Source organism: Carassius gibelio, chromosome B5, assembly GCF_023724105.1.
Source record: "Carassius gibelio isolate Cgi1373 ecotype wild population from Czech Republic chromosome B5, carGib1.2-hapl.c, whole genome shotgun sequence".
NCBI lineage: Eukaryota > Metazoa > Chordata > Actinopteri > Cypriniformes > Cyprinidae > Carassius > Carassius gibelio.
The window spans coordinates 29,452,655-29,479,265 of record NC_068400.1 but is presented as its reverse complement, the minus strand read 5'-3'; the positions used below and the strand labels follow the sequence as shown (position 1 = coordinate 29,479,265).

General features: G+C 37.6%; 2 protein-coding genes across 24 annotated transcripts in view; both read right to left on the bottom strand.

Moving 5' to 3' along the window:
• Positions 1-373: 373 nt before the first annotated feature.
• Positions 374-11,490, bottom strand: LOC127957981 (uncharacterized). Of its 4 annotated transcripts, none has more exons than XM_052556746.1 (7): positions 5,177-5,427; positions 4,693-5,058; positions 4,472-4,588; positions 3,662-3,718; positions 3,426-3,494; positions 2,308-2,376; positions 374-2,166 (listed from the first exon to the last, which is right to left on the bottom strand). In XM_052556746.1, exons 1-7 carry the CDS (start codon positions 5,244-5,246, stop codon positions 2,066-2,068), a joined length of 849 nt encoding a protein of 282 aa, XP_052412706.1. In that variant the 5' UTR covers positions 5,247-5,427; the 3' UTR covers positions 374-2,065. The 4 variants fall into 4 exon arrangements, with proteins under 4 accessions (XP_052412706.1, XP_052412703.1, XP_052412705.1 ...); XM_052556743.1 differs by lacking the exons at positions 4,472-4,588; positions 4,693-5,058; positions 5,177-5,427 and adding exons at positions 10,286-10,408; positions 10,512-10,877; positions 10,983-11,490 and having other exon boundaries at positions 375-2,166; XM_052556745.1 differs by lacking the exon at positions 5,177-5,427 and adding an exon at positions 10,983-11,490 and having other exon boundaries at positions 375-2,166.
• A 143-nt stretch (positions 11,491-11,633) lies between these two features.
• LOC127957976 (nuclear receptor corepressor 1) overlaps positions 11,634-26,611 on the bottom strand; it is a 77,565-nt gene continuing 62,587 nt past the window's right edge. For 10 of the 20 annotated variants that reach the window (XM_052556724.1, XM_052556723.1, XM_052556722.1 and 7 more), the window contains 15 exons: positions 26,237-26,479; positions 25,112-25,309; positions 24,324-24,473; positions 21,552-21,707; positions 21,302-21,461; positions 18,071-18,537; positions 17,095-17,208; positions 16,810-16,952; positions 16,492-16,730; positions 15,691-15,831; positions 15,312-15,430; positions 15,105-15,158; positions 14,762-14,983; positions 13,833-14,006; positions 11,634-13,739 (listed from right to left, as the gene is read on the bottom strand). In XM_052556724.1, coding sequence (XP_052412684.1) covers positions 13,531-13,739; positions 13,833-14,006; positions 14,762-14,983; positions 15,105-15,158; positions 15,312-15,430; positions 15,691-15,831; positions 16,492-16,730; positions 16,810-16,952; positions 17,095-17,208; positions 18,071-18,537; positions 21,302-21,461; positions 21,552-21,707; positions 24,324-24,473; positions 25,112-25,309; positions 26,237-26,479 — 2,789 coding nt within the window. In that variant the 3' untranslated portion in view covers positions 11,634-13,530. The remainder of the gene's footprint in view (positions 13,740-13,832; positions 14,007-14,761; positions 14,984-15,104; positions 15,159-15,311; positions 15,431-15,690; positions 15,832-16,491; positions 16,731-16,809; positions 16,953-17,094; positions 17,209-18,070; positions 18,538-21,301; positions 21,462-21,551; positions 21,708-24,323; positions 24,474-25,111; positions 25,310-26,236; positions 26,480-26,611) is intronic. The other 10 variants (XM_052556735.1, XM_052556734.1, XM_052556727.1 and 7 more) reach the window with 3 other exon arrangements.

Below are 26,611 nucleotides of genomic sequence, written 5' to 3'. Positions count from 1 at the left end.
AATGTCAGAAGAAGAAGAATTAGAGACAGACAATCAACCAATTTGCCTTTCAACCTAATTTCAAGGTCATACTAAAATAGAGTCAGATTAAACAATAAAATGGAGTCAGATTAGAATTTAACATAAATTGAATAACTTTGCGCACTGAAAAGACAGAACACACAAGAATCCTTCAGCCAGCACTGGATACCTTCTTTGGACCGAGTGCGTGGACCTTACACACTTAACATGAAAAAAGTGTATTTCTGGCTTAAGTCAATTTTTCATCTCAGTTTTTAGTATTAATTTAACATGAGGCAAATCTGCTATTATTTTACTCTCCAATCAGTTACTTATCAGTTTTAGTTTTTTAATGCTTCGCTAACGAAGACACTTTAAATTCCAGTTGCACAGATGGAGCACCTTGTAACATTGAATAAAATGTTCTATTCTTTGACATTAGCAATGCAATTTACACTATTTAGTTTAGTGAAATGTAATGAGAAACCACAAGGAAGAGGTGAATAAAGACGGACAGTGAATGTTTAATGTTTAGAAGGTATTGTTTCAAGAAAAGTAAAGAACTTTTGTTAATTTATCAAAAACACCTTTATTGTATTTAAAAAAGTTCATAATTTATCTTATTTGACAAAATATTTTAGTTTGTCTTGTATCATTATATAATCATGTTTATTGTAATTATCACATGAACTTATTCTCTTAAATGGCCTGGGTATGCAGATAATTCACATCTTATATGGACGAAACACCACTAGTAATCTTTTTACATAGCTACCACATATTGATGGTGTCATGCCATAACATATTTTTAATGTGACTGACATTGTAATTAAAGTGAATTTAATAAAAACAATGCAAGTTACTAATTACACTTTCATTGCACAGAAAGATAGTAAAGAACATTTAGGCTACATTACCAAATAACATTATAATTTCATTATCACAATTTCAGTCTAACCAGAGTTTAAGCACTCTCAAAATCTCTCATTTTAATCACTGAAGCCGTTTACACTGTGAAATGCATATCTTACTTGCATCGTATGCACTTTGCTGTTTCTGATGAGAGAATTCAGTAAGTGAGCGTGCACACTGAAAACAGGAGTTACAGTGATGACTCATCAGAACGCTTCTGATTGGCTATTGCATTCATAAGCTCAGAATCGTGTGTGATTGGTTATAGTGCGCAGAGCTCTAAAACACATCTGTGTCTGGCTCAGTGGCAGCCAGCGAACAAAGTTATGAATTTAGCAGCTGGTGATGTGACGCACTGAATGTTCTAATCAAATATATTCATTAAAAAAATATTAATCAGCTATTTTTTGTCTTTTGCAAGCTGAATTCAAAATCCACTTGGCTCGGGTTGAATGGGCATGATGCCTCTGAATTGAATAGTTCAACAACTGTTCTTTCAAGTCAGGTTTATTGTAAATCTAATGTACTGGCACAATTGACAATTGTCGAGCTTACGAGCTTTATCTCAAGTATTTTCACACAACTTTTCACACTATGTGACAAAACAGAAGCTATAACTTATTTGTGAAGAAGCTGATGGATATGAGAATTTCCACTCGTTTCCTGTGAGCATCTTGGCCTCGAGTAGCTAACTACTCATAGACACAGACACAGTTTATCCTGTCTTACTGTTGCATGTGAGGCTCTGTCACGTTGTCTGCAAAGAATTCAGTGGTTTAGGTGATAAAGTAGCTGAGTTTAGTTTCACACTCTTCATCTATAGTTACAACAACCAAGCCTCATGCAGCTGAGCCAAGAAAATTATATATTATAAAATTACAAAAAACAACCAAGAGATAAATATAAAGCCAATATACATGAAGGATATATATTAGACTCTTTCCACAATTACAACTACAAGGGTATGAATTAGTTTACTTTGGTTTCCCTAGTGCTTTAGAAAATGTCCTAATGATGTTAATGAGTTACTGTAACAATATCAAACATTTAGTATTTCTTGTCAAATAAAATCAAACAATAGAAGCTGGGAGTTCCATAAAAATATAGTCTATTTCTTGAGTGCTTTAATTTGTCTGTTTTGCTGCTCACTTGCTCATCTTCCCTCTCTTTGCTTGAGGGTAGAGTAAAGGACCGTCTCTGGGTTGACCATGGTTTCTGATGCAGAGCCTTTTACAGGTTTATTATTCAGAAGAACTGATGAGGAAATAGATAAAAAATAAGTAAATACAAAAATATATCGTGAGAAAAATGTCTCGCAAAAGAGAGACTTTTAGCTGTCACAAGTTTGATGTAGTGTAAGCAAAACATCTGTAATAAAACATAACTGACAGTTACCTTCACTGTCATGGCAGTTGTGTGATTTAAGAGCAACTGATGCATAGGTTATTTCATCATTTTTTTGTCCTAAAGAACAAAGAAAACAATAATGCCTTTATATAAATAAATTCCCATTTATATTTATATACAATTATATATATATACGGTGCCTTCCGTAAGTATTGGAACAGTAAAGACAAAATTGTTCTGTTTGCTGTGGAGTCAAGAAATCTGTAAATATGATTAAAAGATGAATATCAGACAAAACTACAGAATGTCACATTTTATTATTGGGTGATTCAACACAAAGATGTTTTACCAGCTAAGAAGATCAGCACTTTTAGAGTTTCATCTCCTTATCTGATGTGAGCATACGTAATGGAAAAGTTGCCTCACAGGTCTTTCTGTGTCCTAAAGTCTATGATGGCAGTAGAAGAATGAATTTGGAAGGGTACAAAATCATCTTACCAATATTCAAGAAAATGCCACCAAACTCATTAGTAAGCACTTTATATTAGATCAGGACAATGACCCAAAACACTCCACCAGTTCAGCCAAGGACTTTATCAGGGCAAAGAAATGTCAAGTCTTAGATTGCCCAAATCAATCTCCAGATTTCAATCCGATTGAACCTTCATTTCACCAGCTGAAGAGGAGACTAAAGACAGAAACTCCCCAAAACACACAACAGTTGGAATTGGCTGCAATAACGGCCGGAGAAAAGCATTTCAAAGCATAAGACCAAGAGTCTGGTGATGTCTGTGGGTTGCAGACTCACTGCTTTTAATCTTTTACTTAAATTCAACTTTTCCAATATTTATGCTCACATCAAATAGTGGGATGAACTCTAAAAGTGCTGTCCTTTTATTTGGTAAAACGTGTCTAAAACCTTATAATAAAAGGTGACATTCTGTAGGTTTGTCGCATATTTATCTTTTAATCATATTTGCAAATGTCTTGACTCCACAGCAGAGAAAGCTATTTTGTGTGTATATATACATTATTGAATTGATGTAGCATTCAAGCATTTCTCAAGATTACTCCATCACAAAATATCCAGACTCATTCTAGACCACAACAGGCATTAGTTTATATAACAATATACAATATACAGTATACTGAGAAATAAGATTCACCTTCACTGTCATGGCAATTGTGTGACTTAGGAACAACTGACGCATAGGTTATTTCATCATTTTTTTGTCCTGAAAGAACAAAGAAATCAATACGGCCAGTTTCAATCTTTTTTTTTATATAATTGAAGCATTTCTCAAGATTACTCCATCACAAAATAGCTAGATTCATTCTAGAGTAGACCACTGGCATTGGTTTATATGACAATATACGGTATATACTGAGAAATAAGATTTACCTTCACTGTCATGACAATTGTGTGATGTGTGGTTGACTGATGCATCAACTGTTTGTCCTTAGAACAGAAAATATTCTTATTTGTTTATAAAGTATAATACAGTAATCACCAAAATTATATGGGGAGCTTAGGCACACTTATTTAATCATTAATTACTCACCCTCATGTCGTTATAAACCAAACCATTTTGGAACACAAATTAAGATATTTTTTAATGAAAAAATTACTGTCTCTAACACTGTTTTCTTTGTGCATAAAAAGTATACTCATGAAATTAAGGTTGAACCGCTGATATGTTGTTCTTACCTTTCTAGATCTTGAATGTGGTAGTTGCTTTACTGTCCGTGTAAGGTTAGAAAGCTCTCAGATTTGATCAAAATGATCTTGTGTTCAGAAGACAAAAATATTCTTATGGGTTTGGAACGACATGAGGGTGAGTTATTCATGACAGAATTGTCATTTTTGAGTTAAGGACTTGAGGTTCTTTCACACAGGTGTCGAAGATGTCACTCTGGTCAGTTTCTAAAGATTACATTTTATGTATGTGCGGTTCAGCAATGAAATTAATAAAGTTTCTGGAAGAGCAGATCAAAGAGTTCATTTATAATTGTTTTTTCCCTATAATGTGCTACCTTATAAAATGCCATTTGTTTTAACAGGCTTCTCAAGTAACCATTCCAGAGAGACTTGATTACATGTGTTGAATATTGCCTACTTATAATACTTTCACCAGCATTTATAACTAGCTCAGCATATTTATTTAGATTTATATGGTTTGCTTTAACATCATAGCAGAGTGGTTTGACTCACGTTTTGTCCATGTACAGTAAACACACACGGTGATCAGACAGAGAAGCAGAAATCCTCCTCCTCCTGCAGCAACTATGAGCTGCCAGTTATTGAGCGGTGAAAACTCAGCAGCCAGACCTGATCAAGATCATAAATACATCCACTTTATAACACAATATCAGGTTTCTACACCCCAATAGTCTATTAATGTCCTTGTAAAGAGTTAGAATTTAAATACTCACTGATTTCTATCTCTTTATAGCCCAGAGAACAGTTGGTATCTCTGAAATGTTCACAGCGGTAGAGCCCCAGATCAGACAGCTGCACATCTTCAATCAGGATGGAGAAGTTTCCAGATGCAGCAGCAGCACGGAATGCCTTAATTCTATTGCCTCTGTTATTCCAGAAGCTTTCATGATCATTTACTTTGATCTCTACAATGCCGACAGTGGTTTCAGTAATCTGATTCCACACAGCACTTGAATTCACGTTCAGGTTTGGTCCAGTGAGAGCTGCTTCAAAAAGGCACGGCAGCAGGATTTCAGACTGTAGTTCTGTGGTTAAATTGATTCTGGTAATGAGCTTCTCTACACTGCACACACCTTGATCTGTGTGAAAGATTGAAATATACAAGAGCTTGATAAAGTGGAAAAAAATCTAATTAAGAAGTCCAATAAATACAGTATAGGTTATAATACAGATAATAAACAGAAGACATCTACTGACCTCTGCCACACACAAGACAGCAGCAGCACAATATGCACACAGCAGAAAAACAGAGTCCAAACGGCTTCATGGTTTTATCTGATCACTGAAGCTGCAGCAGAAAAGAACAGTGAGTTTCAGAGCAGCGAGGTGAGAAATTGTTGAGCATGTCACTTCCTGAAAAAGCTGAAAAAAATAGGTTTACTTGGTAAAACCACAGTGATGATGCTCCATTAACAATTGGTTTATGGAAAACAGTTTTCTGTTTTTTTTTTTTTGTTTTGTTTTGTTTTTAAACAAGCTCAAACTAATCAAACAGCAATTATAATGCTGTTCAAAAAGTTTATATATTTTACATGGAATGTGTTCAGACAAGTGCATTTTTTGGTTTTCAGTCTTCATTTCATAAAAACCTCTTCATAGCAGCAGACACTGATGTTTATCTGCTTCAGGAACTAGATGCCTTTTCAGTAAAGGAATTATGATTCTGTTCTTCAAGTGAAGCTGTCCGTCTGTCTGTGTACTGATGCTGAAGCACAGCTGGCTCATGCTGCAAGACAATGATCTGAAACGTCTCAGGCCTCAGAATGGGTTGAAAACAGGGCGCTTTCATGTTTTGGAAGTCACACTTTAACTCCACTGAAATGCTGTGGCAACCCAAATCAAGCTCAAAAACGACAATGTCACCGAGTAGGACTGAGACACAGCAGAGTGAAATGCATAAATAACTACAGGAAATGTTTTCTGCAGGTATTGCTGCTAATTGCGTTGTAACCAGTTCCTGAGTAATCTAAAGGAAGCAACCACTGCTTGTTACAGAAATACATCAAAGATGAATCCCATTGTATTTGTTCATTTGTCAGTTTTATGCATCCACAGGTTTTGCTTGGGGGAAAAAATACAGAAAATCAGTCTAACAAAAACAAAACCATTAAAAAAAAAGTTACTCAAAATAAAGTAAACATTAACTTTATAATATTTTAACTATATATATATATATATATATATATATATATATATATATATATTTTTTTTATTATTAAAACCTATAAAAGTATATATTAATGACACTGAAATTTATTTTTGGTTCAGTTGGTTTATTTTTTAGCTTCATAAACATAGCATAGAAATAGTTTGATAATGTAAAAAAACAGTAATGGTTTTAAAATTAGTTTAACTACAAGGAACCAAGCAGTTAGAAAAGAAATGTCAAATTTATTTTGAGCATTGTCTTCTGCAATTTTGTTGCATTTGAATAGCTGGTGAAACGGAGTACATCTCACGTGACACTTCAGCTGTTATCACCACAAACAGCCTTCTGTCTGTCGCCTTCGCCACAAAACCAATTCACTGACAACCATCAAAAGCAGAAAAACATCATTTTAGACCTATAAGGTTAATTAGTGAACGAACTCCATTGCACACCTGTAAGTGATAGGTGCGTAGGAAATTAAGACCAGGTGGGTCGTGTCAACATATAAGGAACTCCCGCACACTACCTTAACTTGCAAATTAAAATTTTAATCACACCAACGTTTCGGTCACACGACCTTCATCAGGAGACCTACAGGTATAACACTGCTAGACACGGGGAACATGGATAAAGTAATCAGAAGTTATCAAACTATCCGTCTTTGTCCAAAACAATTCTGTATTTCACACTTCATCATGATGAGCATCACAGAACAATTCACACATTAAAGAATAAAGGATTTTATAGCTACAAACCAAAATGTATTCTCTGTATTCTTTGCCATTCACCCAAAGGATAAATATATAAAAAATTATTTTACACATAAATAGAAGAACAGTTAAAATAAATCCAAGTAACTTTCTGTCTGTATAGCCTGGCTATGCTCTATATTCCAAATTTGTATCCCTAGTATTTGTCATACTGAAATACACACTGGTGTGTTGAGAAAGACAGGTACGAATGAGAGACTTAAGCGATTCATCTCTCAGGGAAAATAAAATATTTCAAAGGGTAATTAGTTAAATATGATATAAAAATGATCACTGTCCAACAGCAAACTGACACTTCAATTGATCTACTCCTGTTATTCCAGAAGTTTTTCTGTCCGATGACGATGTGCTGTGGAGGGTAACATGGTTTAAGAAGGACCATGGGAACATCACCTCAGCTTGCCTGTTGCAGCTTTATGGTTAAGGTGATGCTATGCACTCACACCTACATCTTGCAAAGCATTACACTATCTGTGAGCTGTGTTCAGACCCTGTGAACTCAGACGTTTTAACTCTATCTTTTGGAAATTGCACAGACTGGCTAAATAAAAATAAGCACCGTCTCATCGAGGTTTGACGCCAATGGCTCCTCTGTGTTCACAGTGAAAGAAACCCTGATATTCTAAACTGAACTCAAGAGCTTTAAAAACGATCAACATACATTTGATTGAATATCCATTAATGTTAGTTTAGTTTATCAGTATGTTAGTTTTAGTTTACAGTGGTTGCCAAAATGAACACTAGTGTTTTCACCAGCTAGAAAAGTTTAAGTCAGTAATTTATATCTTTAGCTGTAGTGTGTCAGAAGATAATACGTTTACATTTCCAAACATTCATTTTGCCATTAATCATAATAATCCAGTGAGATTTTTGTGTGACAACAGTCAGTGCTCCACACAGAGATCTGATCATCATCAGTCTGTCTGAGACTTCATGAAGAAACAGAACAAACTGAGATGGACTCAATCCAGAAGAACTGTGGCAATATCTCCAAGATGCTTCGAGAGACCTGCAAAGCTCAAGTACTGTTAAACGTTTTAGGCACTTGTGTAAAAATGCTGTAAAACGAGATTACTATCAAAATAATGTCATAAACAGATTTCCTTTGGTGTGAGCATCCTTTGCATTTAAAACAGCTTTTGCCCTCGGTGCACTTGTGCATAGTATTTCAGGTAGCTTTGCAGACAGGTTTCTTGGAGACGTTGATTGAGTCTGTCTCAGTTTGTTCTGTTTCTTCATGTCATTACAGACAGTCTGATGATGATCAGATCTGTGTGATTCACTGGCACCTAGTGCAAAATAATAATAATAAACTAAAATGGATTGTTACAGTTAATGGAAAAATTAACGTTTTGAAACACTGCAGCAAAAGAAAGAACTGACTTAAAACCATTTTTCAGTTGGTGAATATACTAGTGTCCTAATCATTCTGGCCCTCTTCGGTCATTTTTTACTGAACATTTCTATATTTTGAAATTTAAAAAAAATAGTTTAAAAAGCTTCATCGGAATGAGATGACACTTGTTGACTTTTGTCACATTAGCAATATGAACACACAAAAAAAAAAAAATCATGGACATGATTTGGATATGTTAAAGAGTCCAAAAAAAAAAAAAAAAAAAAAAAAATTAAGAAATGAGAAAACTCAGTGAATCTTTTGGTGGTACAAACTACAAATCAGCCACTGGTCAGGAAAAAAGTGTGCAGCAATCAAGGGGTGACTCTCCAGAATATAAGGAGTGCAAAATAGACACCAATCAATAAATGGAAAATATACAAAAGGGTCTCTCTCTCTCTCTCTCTCTCTCTCACACACACACACAGAAATGAACCGGTAAGACTGCAAGAGAGCACATTGTGAGAATATGTGAAATCAATAAATGAAAAAAAAAAAAGGCTTGCTTTCTCTCTCTCACACAAAGAAATGAAGACCACAACGTTAACATTTATTGAAGTACATTGAATAAATTATTAATTACAAAATTTATAGTGTTTTGAATTATCACTTTTCATTCCTTATTTTGTTAGATTTTTTAATGAACAAATACTGAATAACAAAAATGCTTTCTCTGTGTTCCCTTTCCAACAAGATTTTAATGTTTGACTAATCATAATGAAACCAAAAATATCTTAACGTTGACAAAAAGTAATCTTTTAGAATATCTAGATGTAGATCTAAATGCAAAACCTAAAAAAAAAAAATGAAGAGATGAGGTCTAAAAAAACTATGGGAATCCAAATGCCTCTGTATATATCTATATAGTGTGCTAATACAAGAGGTTATGCAACATTAAACGAGTTTTAATCTTTTTAATGCCTCCAGATTGCCCAATTCTCACATCAAAAAACGGATTTTAAATGTTTTCACTCTATTTTAATGTGAAATGTTGCATTTATTAAAATTTTTAAATTATATATATATATATATATATATTCTAATGGAGAAAATAGTTGAAAATACAATTTTATAAATATTGCATAGTATCATAAAATACCATAAAAATCATAAAAGATGATCAATAAAATATTATTGAACCAAAATATATTACATTGGTTTTCCTGAAGAACTGAAGAAAAAAAAAAAAAAAGTTACATTTCAAAGTTGCGAAGAAGGTAAGTGTGACTCCTAAACGAAGAGGGCCAGAGGGTTAAACATGGATCACTTGACTGTTCTAAAAGAAATGACTTGAATAAATGATCCTGTGAGTGGAAAGAAAGAGAGAGATGCTGAGAAGTATTCAGAAACTTCATGTATTCAGCTGCAACATTTATAATACAAACTGCTGATATTTATATACCCTGGTTTTATTTCCATTATTCAGGAAAGGCTGGAAATTAGAAATGTAGCCTGCTCCCACAGCCATGTTATAAAGATACAGTACAGTACGTCTCAAAGTGTCAACTGAGTTTATATGTTATACAAACAATGCATTTTACGCAGTATATAAATGACAGGCTACTGTATCAATGCATTTAATTATGATATAAATACACTCTTGCTTTCATGGCAGACCCTCATAGACAACTGTTGTGTAGGTCAGCGCATCAACTGCTGGACCTGAAAGATGATGTGAAGAGAAAATGTTAATGATATGAAGCTTTGCACAATATGTTCTTTAGATTTAAGCATGTGCATTCTAGAGCAGTTTTGCATTGAAAACTATTCTATAGTGTCATGAATTAAATCCAGAATCATATTGTCATCACACAAATCGTTTTTTTTTAAACTTGTTTTGTTTGTCTTCACAACATGTGACTTTCACTTCATTTGCTGTATTGTAGTAGCATGTGTGTGTGTTGTGTGAATTATTTTACATTGGTACGGTATGTTTTATAATATTAATACGATTTACTCATCAGGTCTCATAGCAGATTTATGAGACTCACGTTTTGTCCATGTACAGTAAACACACACAGTGATCAGACAGAAAAGCAGAAATCCTCCTCCTCCTCCTGCAGCAACTATGAGCTGCCAGTTATTGAGCGGTGATAATGTAACAGCAGCCAGACCTGATCAAGATCATAAATACATCCACTTTATAACACAATGTCAGGTTTTACACACCAATAGTCTATTAATGTCCTTGTAAAGAGTTATAATTTAAATACTCACTGATTTCTATCTCTTTATAGCCCAGAGAACAGTTGGTATCTCTGAAATGTTCACAGCGGTAGAGCCCCAGATCAGACAGCTGCACATCTTCAATCAGGATGGAGAAGTTTCCAGATGCAGCAGCAGCACCGAATGCCTTAATTCTATTGCCTCTGTTATTCCAGAACATTTCATGATCATTTACTTTGATCTCTACAATGGCGTCAGTGTTTTCAGTAATCTGAGCCCACACAGCACTTGAATTCATGTCCAGGTTTGATCCAGTGAGAGCTGGTTTAAAAAGGCACGGCAGCAGGATTTCAGACTGTAGTTCTGTGGTTAAATTGATTCTGGTAATGAGCTTCTCTACACTGCACACACCTTGATCTGTGTGAAAGATTAGAAAATAACAAGACTTTGATACTTTGCACACTGTAAAGGGTCAAATAAGATAAATGTACAATTGATAAACAATTCAGAAAATGTACTGACCTCTGCCACAGACAAGACAGCAGCAGCGGCACAATATCCAGACAGCAGAGAAATACAGTACAAACCGCTTCATGGTCTCATCTGATCACTGATGCTGCAGTAGAAGTGAGAAAGGGTGTAATTTCCTCACAAATTGAACACATTAAGTGTTCACGAATGCATAAGCAGCAGTATCAAATAGTCTTCTCACATGATGATGAATGTGTGAATTCTGCTTTGACAGTTTTTTGTTCAACCAATGAGATTCTAACTGGCATGTAAAGCTATAAACAGATATCTCAGTATTAACCTCAGGCCAGTCAGATACTTAACTGACTTTTTATCTACATGGAAAAAACAAATTCTACCAACCCCAAAACCCCGATTGGATTTTTAGGGTGGTTGTGTACACATCGCCAACACAAATTTCAGTTCAAACACCTTGTAAAAGTGCATGTAGCATCATATGACCCCTTTAAGTAAATGATCTGATGCTATAATAATCAGTTCTGTTCCGACTAATGCAGCAGCATTCAGAAGCAGAAGTGATGCTGGGAAACTTAAAAGCGGAAGTATACTCCAAATTGACAATTGTCCTCCTTTATTCTCCATCTCATTCCAGAATCTTATTTTCTTTATTTGATTGGAAAGAAACACAGTAGAGACAGGAAATACAGCGCTGTTTGTTTCAGAGAGGAGGAGCTCTGTTCTACTTTATTGATTGGTCTGCACATTTCTCATCCACTACCAAGGAGACAGTGACACAAACACTGGATTTTCAAAACCAGGGGACAAGTTACTTATTTTTCCAAGTCTTGATTCAGAACAGACCAGAAAAAAAAAGAAAATGAAAGTCACCCTTGCAAAGCTGGACTGTAAAATAGACTTGACGCAATGAGCAATTTTAATTTTCTTTAAGATTCAAGTTTCACCATTTTTCGTCAATGCCATTGTAAACACTTGACATCCCGTTAAAACAGGATGCTGAAAAATATAATAAAAGAACAAGCAAAAATCCAAACATGAGCTCAACATTTTTTTAGACTTCAGAAGAAAACGAATGCATCATATTAAAGGTGGTGTTATTTGAACAAAGCAGAAGCACATGAAGTGGGGAAAAAAGCAGGATCAAGAGATGCCTCCATTAGCTTCCATCACATTTAACTATTTCTGCAAGAAACTAAAACTGAGCTTATTCACTTTCAGACTGAGATATTCAGATCTCCGATCGAGTGCTGCTACTAAGATAAATGGTACCGATTTTATACTAGCTCAGATTTCCAAGAATTGAAAATGCAGATGGAGTAAGAGACTGAAACATGAATATATCTGAAAGCGTCCCAGACCTCTTTATGACATTGAATAACTTAGATTACAGGTAGTATGATTTTGAAGCGTCTCAAAATTACTAAAGAAAAAAAGTGCAACAATGGTGCAGAGATGTATCAAGTTTGGTACTTCCTCTTTTTATCTTTGTATTTTTGCTTTGTGGTCTAAGAAAATCACAAGTTGAAAGAACATACACGTCATACGTGCTCCTTTATGATTAGTAAAAGAGGATTTACAAGTATATTCTCCGCGGAAACAAATGCATCTTCAAAAAGCAAAAAGGTTACAGGGGATGGGTGGCGGACCTTGTACAACCTCTAAGAAAACAAGGGCGTAAGAACAGTTAGCAACCACAAAAAAAAAAAAGCCAAACACTCCGATCAGATCTGCAACAGGCCACTACTGAAAACTAGAATTTGAAAAGAAAAAGAGAGAGAAAACAGAAGAAACATTCATCTCATGTCTGAAGTGAATCAGACAAGCTCCTACACCAGAAAAGGCTGATGTTTTGTCCTCCTAATACAGCTGATGAATGATTGTGACTGCCTCCCTAAAGTAACAGGGCAGAGAACATCTCAACAGTGCTGCACAGACAGGCTCCGGATCTGGAGGGACAAAGGTAATCAAGTCCTTTTTGCGTTTTATTTGGAGTAGTTTCGATTAGATCATTACTGTCAGATGCTGGAAGCTCAACGCTCTTCGCCCGACTGACCACGAAAATCTCCACAGTGTCTTGTTGCACCCACCGAACCATCTGACTGGAATTTAAAAAGCAACGTTAAAATGCAGAAGAAGAAAAAAAAACGAGCTAAAGGAAAAACACCGCAAAAGGTTACTCTATTTACAGACATTGATTTTCTTTTTTAAAGACAAAAAAAAAATCTTTACAAAAACAAATTTTCAGCAAACAAGTCTCTTTCTTTACAAGTTCTTCATCCTTTTGACGTTCACGTCTCTATTCACTTGGGATTCGTCTAGTTCTCATCCCCAACTGGGCCAAAAAAAGAACAAAATAAAAATCATAGCATCGGATTTAATCCTGAAAATCAGTGGCTCTCTGCAATGCTCGCTCTGACCACCGATGGGCACCAAAGTAGCACCAAACGTGCATCCTCCTTCCCAGCAGAATCTCACTCTCAAATGGCAGTGAGTGGGATTCAGAAAGACAGCGGAAGGAGGGCGATGGTGAACAGGAGTGGGGCGTGGACTCTTGTGTCGGAGAGGGAGGCGGTCCCCTGCCTCAGTCGTCGCTGTCTGAGAGGGTCTCGTACTGCTCTGACAGAAGCGGTGGCTCTCTCTCCCATGCACGTGTTGAGGCCACGGGGCCAGAGGTGCCACCCTGTTGCTGCTGCTGGGACTGCATGGAGGGAGATGGGCAGGCCATGGAGGTGGGAGGGGTACTACTGAGCATGCGCATCGTCAGGGGGTTATAGGGGAACTGCATGGAACCTGAAGCAGGATGAAAGAGAGAAACACCTTAATTTTCAACTAATGTCACCAACAAAACAATTTCATCTAACAATACACAATCAAAGCGGTCACCTGTGGATGACGGCCGGTCCTCCCAAGCCCAGGTGGGAGCCTGTCTGTGGTAATCGCCCTCCGAATGAACCGAGGACACAGAAGAGGGCCGCTCTCCAGCAGAGTACGCCTGGCCTGGGTTAGGAGACTTTGATTTCCTGCTGCTAGCTTTGCTCTGAAGCTTCTGCTTTCCTGCTGTGGAAGCATAAAGATCGACAGAGAGGTCAGCAGTGAGGATTATGTCCTAGACACAGATTTGGTCGGGTCTTGAATGAAAACATTCAGAGCAGAGGTATCACAATATTTGACTCTCTGGTTTTCAGAGTAGGCGGTGAGATCACACCTTGTCGCTGGTTGCCACCGGTTACAAAACTGAAAGACGACGGTGACGCAGTTTGTAGGATCTTACTGACGCACCAAAACATGCTGGAAGTGGTGACAGACAAAAGCAAAACACTCTACGGGCATCTAAAAAAAATTATCTTGCTAATGTGGTTTTTTTTTTTTTTTTTTTTTACAAATTCTTTTAGCAAAAACAAAAGTTGAGACAGTCTGTAGGAAGAGCCAATCAACAGCCGAAACTTTTATACAGTTACAAACACTCTCTCCACCTCCCCAAACTCATATCTGGAGTGCGATTCATTCGTCAAGAAAGAAGAAAACAAAGATAAATGTGACAGATCATCATTTGGCATGGCATGATTTATTTCTTTTCTTTTCGATAGATGTGATGAAAATATGATTATTGTGAATTCTTTTGTCTGTGATAACCGATGTGACTGCCCAAATACAGAGTGATAAACCACAGAAGACCAGTGTTAGCTGGGTATTTATCACACACAGATTACACTTTTCTGTGGCCATTAGCCAAACCACAAAGCAATCTGTAGAGAGTTCAGCATGTTGGTAGGGAAAACGTATGTTCATTGATTTGAATGTAGAGTATGAACCTGTGTTAGGGGACGGGCTGGCCTCCTGTCGGCCGTCTGAAATACTGCTCATGCTGCCTGAGCTGTTTCCTGTCCCCAGCTGGGCTTGCTGCTGCTGCTGCTGCTGCTGTGGCTCCTCCTGCTTCTCCTCCATGTTCCCCATCAGAGCCTTCCTGATGATGTCCTCCAGACCCAGATTACTGGCTGGATCACTAAACGAGTGGTTTCTGGGGTTTACACTGTCTGTAGAACAAACACATATGCACGTAAGGGAAGCACAGAAAACCAGTTTCAGTGTTTAAACTATAACAAACACAAACAAATGAAAATACATAAATCATACTGATGATGCTGTGAAACTCACTTGACGATGTTACTGCTGGGAGATTGAAGATCTCTGTGCCTGGCTGAGCATTACCTGTTGAGAAAAGGAGCAAATGGGAATAAGAATTAGGTGATAATCAAGTGGCAACTGTCTAAATAAATGACATCAGTGTATCAGTGCAGTGAAGTACATTTTCTAAACTTGAATGTCAGTTTCTGAGAAAATGGGCTTGCTGTTGTCACTCACCGACTTCTGCCTTCCGGATGATCTCCTGCTTTTTGGACATGACCATAGGAGACGTGCTTTCCAGTTTGGTGAAGAAAGAGGGGAGGTAACTGCTGCTGCCTGGTGACCGCGAGTCAGTCCTGACACAAAAGAAAGGTCTAAAGGTCACAACAGTGCATGTGTCATAGGAAATCTGGGTAGCCCAAAATAACAGACAATAAACAGACAACAGTTTCAGGTATATAGGCAGTCCACATTGCATTTAAACTGTTTTATTACATTTTGATTTTAGTATTTTTTCTTCACCGTTCTAAACAAAAGCCTGAAAAATGACATGTAATAAAAAAACAAAGATAAATAAAATCTTATACTTTGAAGTAGAACCACCATTCATTTGTACCTCTGTTCAGGGAGATCCTGCTCTCGTCTCTGACTCTGAACTACAGAGGCGTCCTGTTTATCCAACCCAGAATAACCCTGAGGGGGAGAGATGGGCTCATAGCTCTCTGGTCCTCGTCCTCGATCAGGAGACCTACCTGGCCTATGAGAGACAGATGGATAAGAGGCTGCTGTTTTCAGTGTGTAAAAAGCATCTCATGCATTTTGGAAGGATTTGCGTATGTGACCAAAAGATTTCAGATCAGGTTTCACCGATTATTTAAAGAGATCGTAAGCAATGTTAGTCCTTCTAGAACTTCAGCCAGACGTGGTCAATCAACTTTATTTTTTCAAAACCTGCAAGTAAAGACACTGTTGTATGAATGACAATGTTGTATTTAGAGACGGGGCAAAAGAGCAGTGTTGTCATAATTGTACAGCTCAAATGTCACTGTTCTGATTTCAATATTATAATCTCAGCTTCCTGATTTACGTAAAAGCCCATGAATGCCATTCCTGTGAATGAGCAAAAACTACAAGATTTGTGATTGACTAAAAGAATCTAACTTTAACTTTGAATTGTTTTTTTTTCTTTTATTATTTGGCAGATTACAAAACCTTTAGCATGCATTAAGGGGCATTTAAGTGAACCTTTACGGTGTTTTCAATAGAAACTGTTTGTTGGGTGTGCCCATATACAAATATTTACATACACCATAATTTAAAAGTTTGGGGTAGAGCAAGGCCATTACAATGTTTTTGTAAGACTGAGTGAAATGTTTGGAGGTGTATTTACACACTGTGTGTTTGTGTTCATATGTACCTGGCTCTGGGTTTATCGGAGGAGTTCTCGGGGGAAACTCTGCTTGGTGGTCTCTGGTGGTGTGCAGTAGGAGCTGGGTTTTCGGGGCTATAGCGGTTATGGGGTTTAACTCGACCTACACCTCCTCCCATACCAGAGCTGAAAGTGGAGGAGAGCGAGGAGGAGGATGAAGAGGAAGGCAGCGAGCTGGATGATGGGGGAAGATCTTGGCTCTTGGCGAAGTCTTGCGTAATGATATGCTGCAAGACAAAGAGAAAAAGTGAGGGCAGTGACAGAGGAGTGACGTGACAAAGCATCAAGAGTATAAGCGGGACTTACCGAAATGTGGTCAGCTAAGGTCATGATGCGGTGCGTTTTCGGGACAGGCCCATAACTGTCTGCCTGCGAGGAAGGGGGCTGTTGAGGCGCAGATGGTCCTGAATCTCCCGACTGCCTGAACCGGTTAATGTCAAACCTTAATCCTATAAAACATAAGATCAGATACATTTCTTAAATGTTTTCTGTCATTTTTACAATTTACACATTTTTTTCTTTTTGTTGGTGAAATATAACCTGGAAGTGTTCCTGAAATATTTAACAAGATTCAGGGATCTGAAGTCTCACCTGAGCTCTTTTCTGATGGGAAAGGGCCTTCGTTCTTCTCTTCTCTTAAGGCTGGAGAGTTAGCTGGGCTGATCACCTCAATTCCACCCTGAGCATCGTAACGACTGGACGACACTGAACGACAAGTACACATGATGTTACAGCCTTTTAAGTAAATAAAGTTGGTTTGTTAGTATTTTAAGAAGAGGGTGTGCTATCTACACCCTTAGCACACCGTCTTCAACCTGTATCTAAATAAACACTAGCTAGTGTTCAACAGAAAAACAAACTAGTTTAATTAAATCCATCTGTTAATATCTATGTTAATATTGAAACCTTAAGTGTGTATCATGGCATCCGCACAATGTGGCATAAAAAATGAGCAGATTACCCTGAAGTTGGCATCGATTTGATTCCTGTGCTAAGAGCTACATTCCCTTTAATGGAATTCCCCAGTCAAATCTGAGGACAGGGGTTTGTGACTGTTGTCAGTCTCCGTTCCAGCTGGGTCACAGGTTGTGCTATCAAGGTTTGCTAAGACTATTAGGTCTCATGGCCTCAATGGCACTAGCAATCCTATTAGGTGTCCTGTCAATGCCCTCTGTTAGCAAATCCCTAATTATATGCCTTGACTTTGTTTTTTATGTTGTTCAGTTTCTTGAATCATTCGTTTTGCCTCTGAACAGGATATAAAGATGCTGGTGGCACTGTGACCAAATTGCACAAATCCTGCATATGGTGAAACATATCACTTCCTGTTTGCTCTGCTTTGTGACAACTACTGCTCAAAAGTTTGTAGCCAAGAAGATTTTTCTTTCTGAAAAGAGGATACTTCTATTTAGCAAGAATGCATTAAATCAATCGAAAGAATATCAAAGTCTGATGATATGTACTCAAGTCATAAACTGTACAGAGTTACGCAACCTTGTTAGTAAACTGATCATCATTATTATTACTCAACATATATAAAATAAAGAGTCTATCTGATGGCACTCACTGCTGCTGGAGGAGTCCGAGCTCTGTGAGCCTCTCTCACGGGAATCCTTATCTGGGGCAATCTGGCGCGTGATGATGACATCAATAAAGTTTGCAGCAGTTATGGTGGTCTTCCCATGTGTGCGTAGCTCCTCCTCCATGCGTGACTTGGTCGGTGGGGCTTTCTCTTTGCTCCCTGCAGCTCCTCCACCCTCTGCATACGCAGGATGGGGAGGTTTCCCACTAGGATGTGACATGTCCCCATATGGAGACTGCACGGAACGACGCTCCACCTCTTGCGACTCCTGTGCTGCTCGCCGTGATGTCATCATGTCTTCCTCCCGGGAGCTACTGTTACTATGCTTGCCCTCCTTGACTTTCGCAACCTCCATCTGCGGGGCAGAGGCAGCAGCGTCCACCAGGGCGGCGAGGGCATCAGCTGCACTGTATCGGCTGGCTTGAGATGTAGCTGCTTGTGATGGCATTTGCCTGGACAACCAAAACAGGAAGAAGTTTAATAGAGCTTTAATAAGTTTAATATATATATTAGGGCTGGTAAGCGATTAAAATTCTTTAATTACGATGTGGTGATTTATTAATCTAATGCGCACAACAAATTAGGAGAAATTAAGCATCAAACAGAGATTACAAAAAGTAGGGTTCAGCAAGAAATATTTTGTTTGATAAAATGTATTACATATATTCTTTTAGATCATGTGAGTAAATTATGACAGAATTGTCTTTTTTTTGTTATGTGAACTATAACTTTAATCATTTTCTTAATTGTATTATTATTACTGTGAAAATATTAAATTATTTCTTTAATGAAATGTAACTCTAAATGATAAACAAAAACTGCCAGTAGGTGGTGGTAAACGTCTTAATGATTAAGTCATCGAGTCATTTGTTTGATTCGTTCAAATGGCTGATTCATTCAGGAGTGATGTAAATGGTTCTTTATGAATGGTTCATTGAATCATTAGGCTTGTTCGACTTGAAGCGGATCATCACCATCAGACCGATCTGTGTGTGACAAAGAACCGCAAGAGCTTTCAGAGCAGACGACTCCTTGTGCTTTTGGATCACTCTCACCGATCAGTCTGTGCAGCGCCACTTCAAATCCAACGCGACTATGGCCAATTGTTCAACCCACCAAATGGTTCACCCAATTCGTTCAAAACGTGGATTAAGAAATGAAATGCCGCTGTGTGTTGCTCAGAGATGAACAGTTCTGATTCGTCTTTATCTTCTGGTTGGCAAAATTGAGAAAACGGACAACATTGTGTCTAAAATAACACACTATTTACTTCTTAATAAACTGTTGTATGAGTATCACATTTGCACTCATGTGATATTTTATCGTGTGATTTTTCTTAATGTGGTCTAAATAAGAGAAAAAAATTCAAACGGGAATTTTGCTCCATATCTTGAACTTTAGGGACATTTTCTAGGCTCCATCACGCAGTAAGTTGTTGCTCTGCCTCATATTAGTCATCAATTGACTGTATGAAATGGCAGATGATCCACATAGGTCTGGGGCGGGGCAAGTGTGTTAAATGTGTTAATTTTAACGCGTTATTTTTCTTCATAATCTAATTAACACATTAAATTACCAGCCCTAATATATATATATATATATATATATATATATATATATATATATATATATATATATATATATATATATATATATATATATATATATATATAATGTTCATTAAAGTGACTGCATAAGAATTCCAAATGAACTAAATGGTTTAACCCAAGTGTTCTGAATAGGTATGATCACTGATGACCAGATATTTAGGCTTTTATTCACATGCACACATTGATCAACAAACATGGAAAGCAGAAGGCCAACTGTACTTGCTTGTTGTTTGAGAACCAGTGAGGTTTTATGCTTCGAGCAAAGTAAAAATATGCCCATTAGTTCATTTTCACATTTTTCTTTAGTTTGGGTGAAATATCCCTTTAAAAGCCAAAAAAGGTAAATAGATAAATAAAAACAAATTAGATAAAATATAAAATGGTTTATAAGTTTATAATACAGTAAGTTAATATAAAGTTTATATAACATAAATAAAGTTAACCCTCTGGAGTCTAAGGGTATTTTTGGGGCCTTGAGAAGTTTTGTCATGCCCTGACATTTGTGCTTTTTTCAGTTTCTTATAAATATCTAAATGGGTAAAGTCTAATATCACTGTAATCAGCACAAACTGGGCTATAATAATATGTGAAATGCATGCATGTACATGATTGTATTTTTGAGAAAAAAAATGTTATGCATGGTTAGTGAAAAACTAAAAATGTTAAATCACTTGAATAAGGCAATAAAACACATACATAAAATTGGTTGCCGGAAAAGTTGAGAACTGGAGCTTGTAGCCTAGAATTTTTCTTTCTGAATGATGTGAAAATCATCTTGTTTACTCACTCACAGAAAACAATATATTGATTTAAATTTTCTAAAACACTTTTTGTTGGTAAAAGTCATATGCGAGTAGGCGTCAACTACCATGAATATCATTGTGATTTACACCTGAGAAGACAAAGGCCCGCATAATGAGCTGCATAATGAGCCTCTCATTCAACTGTGCCACTCTGAGGGAGGACTTACAAGAAAGAATGTGAGAACAAAATAAAAGTATATAATTTTATGTTTGGAGTTTATTAAGAATATATTTAATTATCCCACAACATAATTTAATATCCACTTGGGGGAGCAGTTAAACAGTTTATTAGGAACAATCAAAGCTGACTTTCAAACAAATTTTTTGGCAACCTTCAGTCACACAATCCTTCAGAAATCCTTTTAACAATCTTATTTTCTACCAAATAAACCCCATTTATTATCATCATCATTATTATTATTATTATTAATGTTGAAAAGAGCTGATCATATTTTTCAGGTTTTTTTTAGGGGGAATAAAAATACGCCCCTTCTGTGTGGGCGTATTCAAGCCGCGCGCTTCAGTTTGAATCTGAATAGCGCGTTCAGCACGGGGGCGTGGTCACATTAAATATAATGAAGGGAGATATGAAAAACAGACATAGCGTTGTTTTCATATGGATTACTTTTTTATACATTCCAGGCTTTCTATAGATAAGTTCTTTTTGGGGTTATCAGGAGAAAATGACTCAAAACGCATACATGCGTTAATCGACTTGAAAGGGTTATTGTGAGCATGTAATTATTAATAATAAAACTAGTAAATGATTATTAGATTGTGGTCTTAAATAGTGCATTGCTCACATGAGTGGTGTAATGACGCTCTTGGAGTTGGTGCCCTGGAAGATGCTCGGCCGCTGTTGGACGACGCCTTCCTGTGATCTCACAGAAGGTGAAGTGGAACGCAGAAAACTACGGCTGCCTGGTCGGCCAGGTTGCTCAGAACCTGCAAAATAAACAAGTCCTGAAAATTTTGTCAGAACACATCAGTTTGTTACATATCAAGAAGAAAGGACCATTATTGGTGATATAATTTCCTTCGGAGTAGTCTTACCTCCACGCATATATTCCACCGCTGCGCGTTCCCGTTCTCTCTGATCCATTTCTCGCACCCGGTCTCTTTCCCTTTCCCTCTCGCGTTCCTTCTCTCTCTGACTCTCTCTCTCCCTCTCCACAATAGCTGCAGTGGCACTGTGATGGGCAGGATGTCCTGTGAGGAGTGAAGAACAGGAAACACACAAAAAGTGGGGTTACAACCAAAAAGGCCCTTTACACTTGCTGCACTTTGAGAGGGCCAGCTGTGCTGCTGTTAGGATTACCAGAATGATATCAGTGATGTAAAATTGCACAGATATACAAACGTATATGAATAAACAAGGCACTAATCCATCAACCAAGGCATTCTCTTTAGTACATGTTTGCATGTATTATTACCCCTTTTCCACTGAAATGGCTAGTTCCCATGGGTGGGGGGAAATGCAAAGCTCTCCAAGACAATGACATAAATATATAAGTACAAAAGCTGCCCACAAACAAACATGCCTCACCTTTGTCTTTGTTTAGAAGTATTACAAAAACACCAGAGTATTCACAAGTTATTTTCAGTGTTTTATGCAATCACAATCTACTTGTGTTACAACAGTCAAGAGGTTACAACAAATACAATTCTAACCAATCGATGGACACACAATATTTGTAAATAAAATCAATGTGTTACATGCAACACGACATATAATGGGATGTCTGTGAACTGTGCAACACTGCATCAGGTTTTTCATTGGTTAGAATCAAGCCAGCTAGTTTCCTTGCATGCCAGCTTTGCCAGATGGAGAAACCTGAATTGAAAAACTAAGGTGCATTCCATTCAGAAGTTTGGTGTCACTTTAAAACTTTTTGAACATTATGAAACAAATTGTGTTTTTGTGAAGAGTCATTTAAATGGTGAACACTCAGAAGAGATTAGGACTACACCGAGTACTATATTTTAATCACACGTAAAAAAGTTTGCGCCTCTATGTACTTAACCATGTTAAAATATGTTTTATTGAACGTTAAAAGAATCCTCTTGCTTATTGGCTGCTTCCTCTATAGGAGCGTAACTTTGTGTGGTGGAGTAAAGAGCAAAAATAAACATGGACTATGCAGACGCTTATTACTATGCTTCACCAGCAGACACAATGGAAGAATCAGTACCTGCAGAGCTGAAAAATAAATGTGTGAAAATATGGGCAACACTACTCAGGATTGTCTTTAAATCTTAAACCTTAATCTGACATTAAGCTTGCTAGTTTAAGATCAGCAAGAGAGCTGCCTTCTTCTGGAATCGCCAGCAAATATGGTTTGCACACCAGCACCTTGACGGTTTAAAACGAGTACAAAGCAAAATATTAAACTTGAACTATTCTTATGTATATGTGTACTCGTGTACAAGATTCAAACCATATGCAAAGACAGCACATGGAATGTTGCTAAAGATCAGCACAGGACTGGTGTTGTAGAATAACAGACACAGGAGCCATTAAACAGTTCGAAAAGCATACTCACACAGATAGCAAACATATCCAGCAATATAATTTTTTTTTTAGGTTCACTTGTCATAATTCCCCTCAGCTCTACTTACCTTCAGATCACCTGCGCTCCCAAGACAATCTTTAAATATGACACTACTGAGCCAAGGCCAATGCTCGCCTTCAACTCAATATGATGTTTGAGAATAAGCGGGCAGTAAAGGCAGCTTCTCAGGGAAGAGCAACAGAGAGGGCTAGCACTTCAGTTGACTAATATCCTACGTGCACATACATCTTAAGATCAGCAGCTCTCTTCATTCTTTGTAACTGCTAATATGCTCAATCGAATCCCTTATGTGTCACCACACAGAAAACCCAGCAGGAAGCCAGCCAAGTCGATAAACTGATCTGAACAGATTGTGCATCTTCTTGATTGATTCATTAAAATAATTTTTTGTTTGTGAATTCAACTAAACTAGTGCTGCATGTTTGGTTTCGCTAGTAGCCAGTGAAAAAGAATATAAATTTGAGCCCTTCAGAGTCGCACTAGATGGGTGCCTTATGGGTCGTGTGTGATATTAGTAGCCTTTTGTTCCAGGTAATTTTAAATGACTGTCATGGAGATTAATATCAACAAATTTCCTTGTCATTTGATGTGTGATTGACAAATTTGAAAGTTAACGAGTGGTTTATTTTTGTGGATTTGTGGAAAAACCCAAAATTATATCATAACTGTACATTTTTGTATTTTTTACTTAAAGTATTACAAAGGCTACATTATTTGCCAAAATGAGTTCAAATCTTAGAATTTCATCTACAAATAAAGGAAGATGATGGGACCACTTCTAAACCTACACATGCTGTGCGGTTTCTAATTTTGGTCTTGGGACATCGCTGATTTTTGCATTCAGCTCCAAGAAAATAAAATAAAAAGTCCGCCGGGTCAGTTGGACTCGGGTTTGTCTGTCACAAACCGGGTTTTTCTTTTTAAAATAATAAATAATGCACATCTGGTTCGGGTAGGAAGCGATTTTGGTCAGGTACTGGTTTTAGGACCAAAAAAGATTGTTGTTGAAGCTCATACATCAGATGACATGTAGTTCCTTTTGCCACAATGCTGTAGATTTAGTAGCAGAGCATTGCCACCATAGTGATGCAGAAAACAGCTGTAGTTAGTTTTAGGGGGAAGAAAGAGCCTCGATTAAAACAGCAAAACTGATCTCAGAGCAGCAGCGAAGGGCGAGTTTCTAAAGCACCACCTCCAGGACTAGAAGGGGAAGTTCAGGTGTTGGATAGGAGAGGCGGGGTGGGATCCTCACCTGGAGATATGGAGGCAGGGTTGAATGCCCTAGGAGGGAAAGGGGTCTGAGGTCCAGGGATGTAGGTGATGCGGTCCAGGGAGGGGGAACCTGTCCCCCCAGGGTGAGGTAACAGGATGGTAGGTGGCATCTGGGCTAGATCAATTATTCCTTTTACAGACAGAAGCAAAGGGCCAGAGGGTGAGCATCCAAAACCAATCAGCCTTAACTTTAAAGAGCCAACACCCTCTACTGATCTTCTAAAAACATCTAATGACTAAGAGACTAGAAGAGGAATTGAAAAAATTGAAGTAGCTCATTAATCATCTATATCTTATCAAGAGCTTAGTTACTAAATATAACAAGACACCAAGGCTGAAAGCTGGTTTCTACTAAGCAAAACAAAATCAAAACTAGAAAAATGGTGCATTGTGGATTGGAGATGTATGCAGCAGGACCTGCTAAAGGTCTGAGCTCAAACTCCTTCAGATTGAAACTGTAGAATTACTAGGATTTATTTTTTCAACTTTTAACAGGTAACCTTGTTCCTGTAGATGTTTTTGAACATGCATAACCAATAAAAAAAAATGGGTTTAGTGGATGTTTAGGGAACAGCCCCAGTCCTGGATTTAAATATTGTTTTGAAGTAAAAACAATTTTCACGTGCAATGAGAATTTGCTTGAGGGTCATTTGCTTCTGATGTTCTGGAAAAGGATGCCACTAGTTCACACAAACACAATATTTACAGACTACACTTTCAATCACTTTCACGAACAAACATACACATTCAGACAATCATGCCCCTTACCTCTAGCTGGTGGGTATGGGATGGCAATGGACGGGTCCCGTGGGGACAGTCCCCTCGTGACATCAGGGCGCGGTATGACCTGCATCTGCTGCGAGGTGATGTAATCGTTCAGAATGGTCTGCCGAGTGTTTTCCATGGTGTACAGCTGGTATGTGTTGGGGTAACCGGTCGGCGATTGTTGCCGTGGGAACATGTACGCTGTTGAAATGTACAGAGGACAACAAGGACGAGTGGTGAAAAGACAGCTGTTCTCGTCTTGACGTCAATGCTGCGGATTTGCCACAGTAGTGGAGAGTTGAGCAGGAAATGCTATTATCTAATGCATGAGAGCAGGTTGAAAAACCAAAACATAATGTTTACCAATGAGATAGGAATAGTGCTTTCAAGAGAGAACCATTACACGGAACATCAATCAATTTTGTGTGTGACGCATGAACTGTTTTTCCTGCGAGCCTGTTTGTAGAAAGCATGGTTTCAGAACAGAACTAATTCATAATTCACAAATTCTCCGTTCCTAGGCAAAGCTTAGCCCACTAGCCATGTGCTCTGAGCCCGATTAAGTCATGTATCAACGGGTCAGATTTAAAAAACTACTATTGTTTTGTTTTTTTAAATAATAATAATACAATGTTCTTTACAGAGACTTTAAATGAAGACTGTTCTATAAGAGACATTTTTAAAATCAATAAGAATGGTCCTTATATTTGTTTTCTTTGTGCACAAAAAGTATTCTTCTAGACTCATAAAATTAGGGTTGAACCGCTGATGTCATATGGACTATTTTACTGATGTCCTTGCTATGTTCTAGACCTGGGAACATAGCAGTTGTGTTGTGGTCTATGGAGGGTCTGAGAGCTCTCTGATTGAATAAAAAGTATCTTAATTTGTGTTCTACAGATGAAAAGGTCGTGCAGGGTTTGGAACGACATGAGGGTGAATAATTAATGACAGAATTTAACAATTTGGGTGAACTAACTCTTAATGCTTCTTCCAGAAAAAAAAAAAAGAAAATAAAAAGCTTTTATAAAGTTTTAAAGATCAACATGAACCACATTACATGAACTACATTATTAATCCAAAGAACTTTATTTGTTCTGAAGGAGATTCCATAATGCCTTAAATTACCTGGGTCGAGGACTCGTGAAAAAGATGACTGGTGAAAAGCGAGGCTGGGGTCCAGGTGTGGTGGCAGGTGAGTCCTGTACACTTCTCCAGGTACCACAGGTCTATGGTGGGGGTCAAACGGGCTGTGAGAAGCACGAGGTTCACCCCCAGACACCGGTGACTTGGCGGGCACACTGTCCCTCTGGGTTGGAGTCAGTGTGTTCTTCCTCTCATGAGAAGCTGGTTTACCTGTTGTTATACTTCCTGTTTGAGAAAAAAAAACAACAAAAAAAAACAATTGACTGCTAGGCATAAGCTAATGATCAGGGTTTAATTGTTATAAGAACAACTGTCTGGGGACAATTGAAAGGGTAAACGAGAGGTGCCGCATTCATA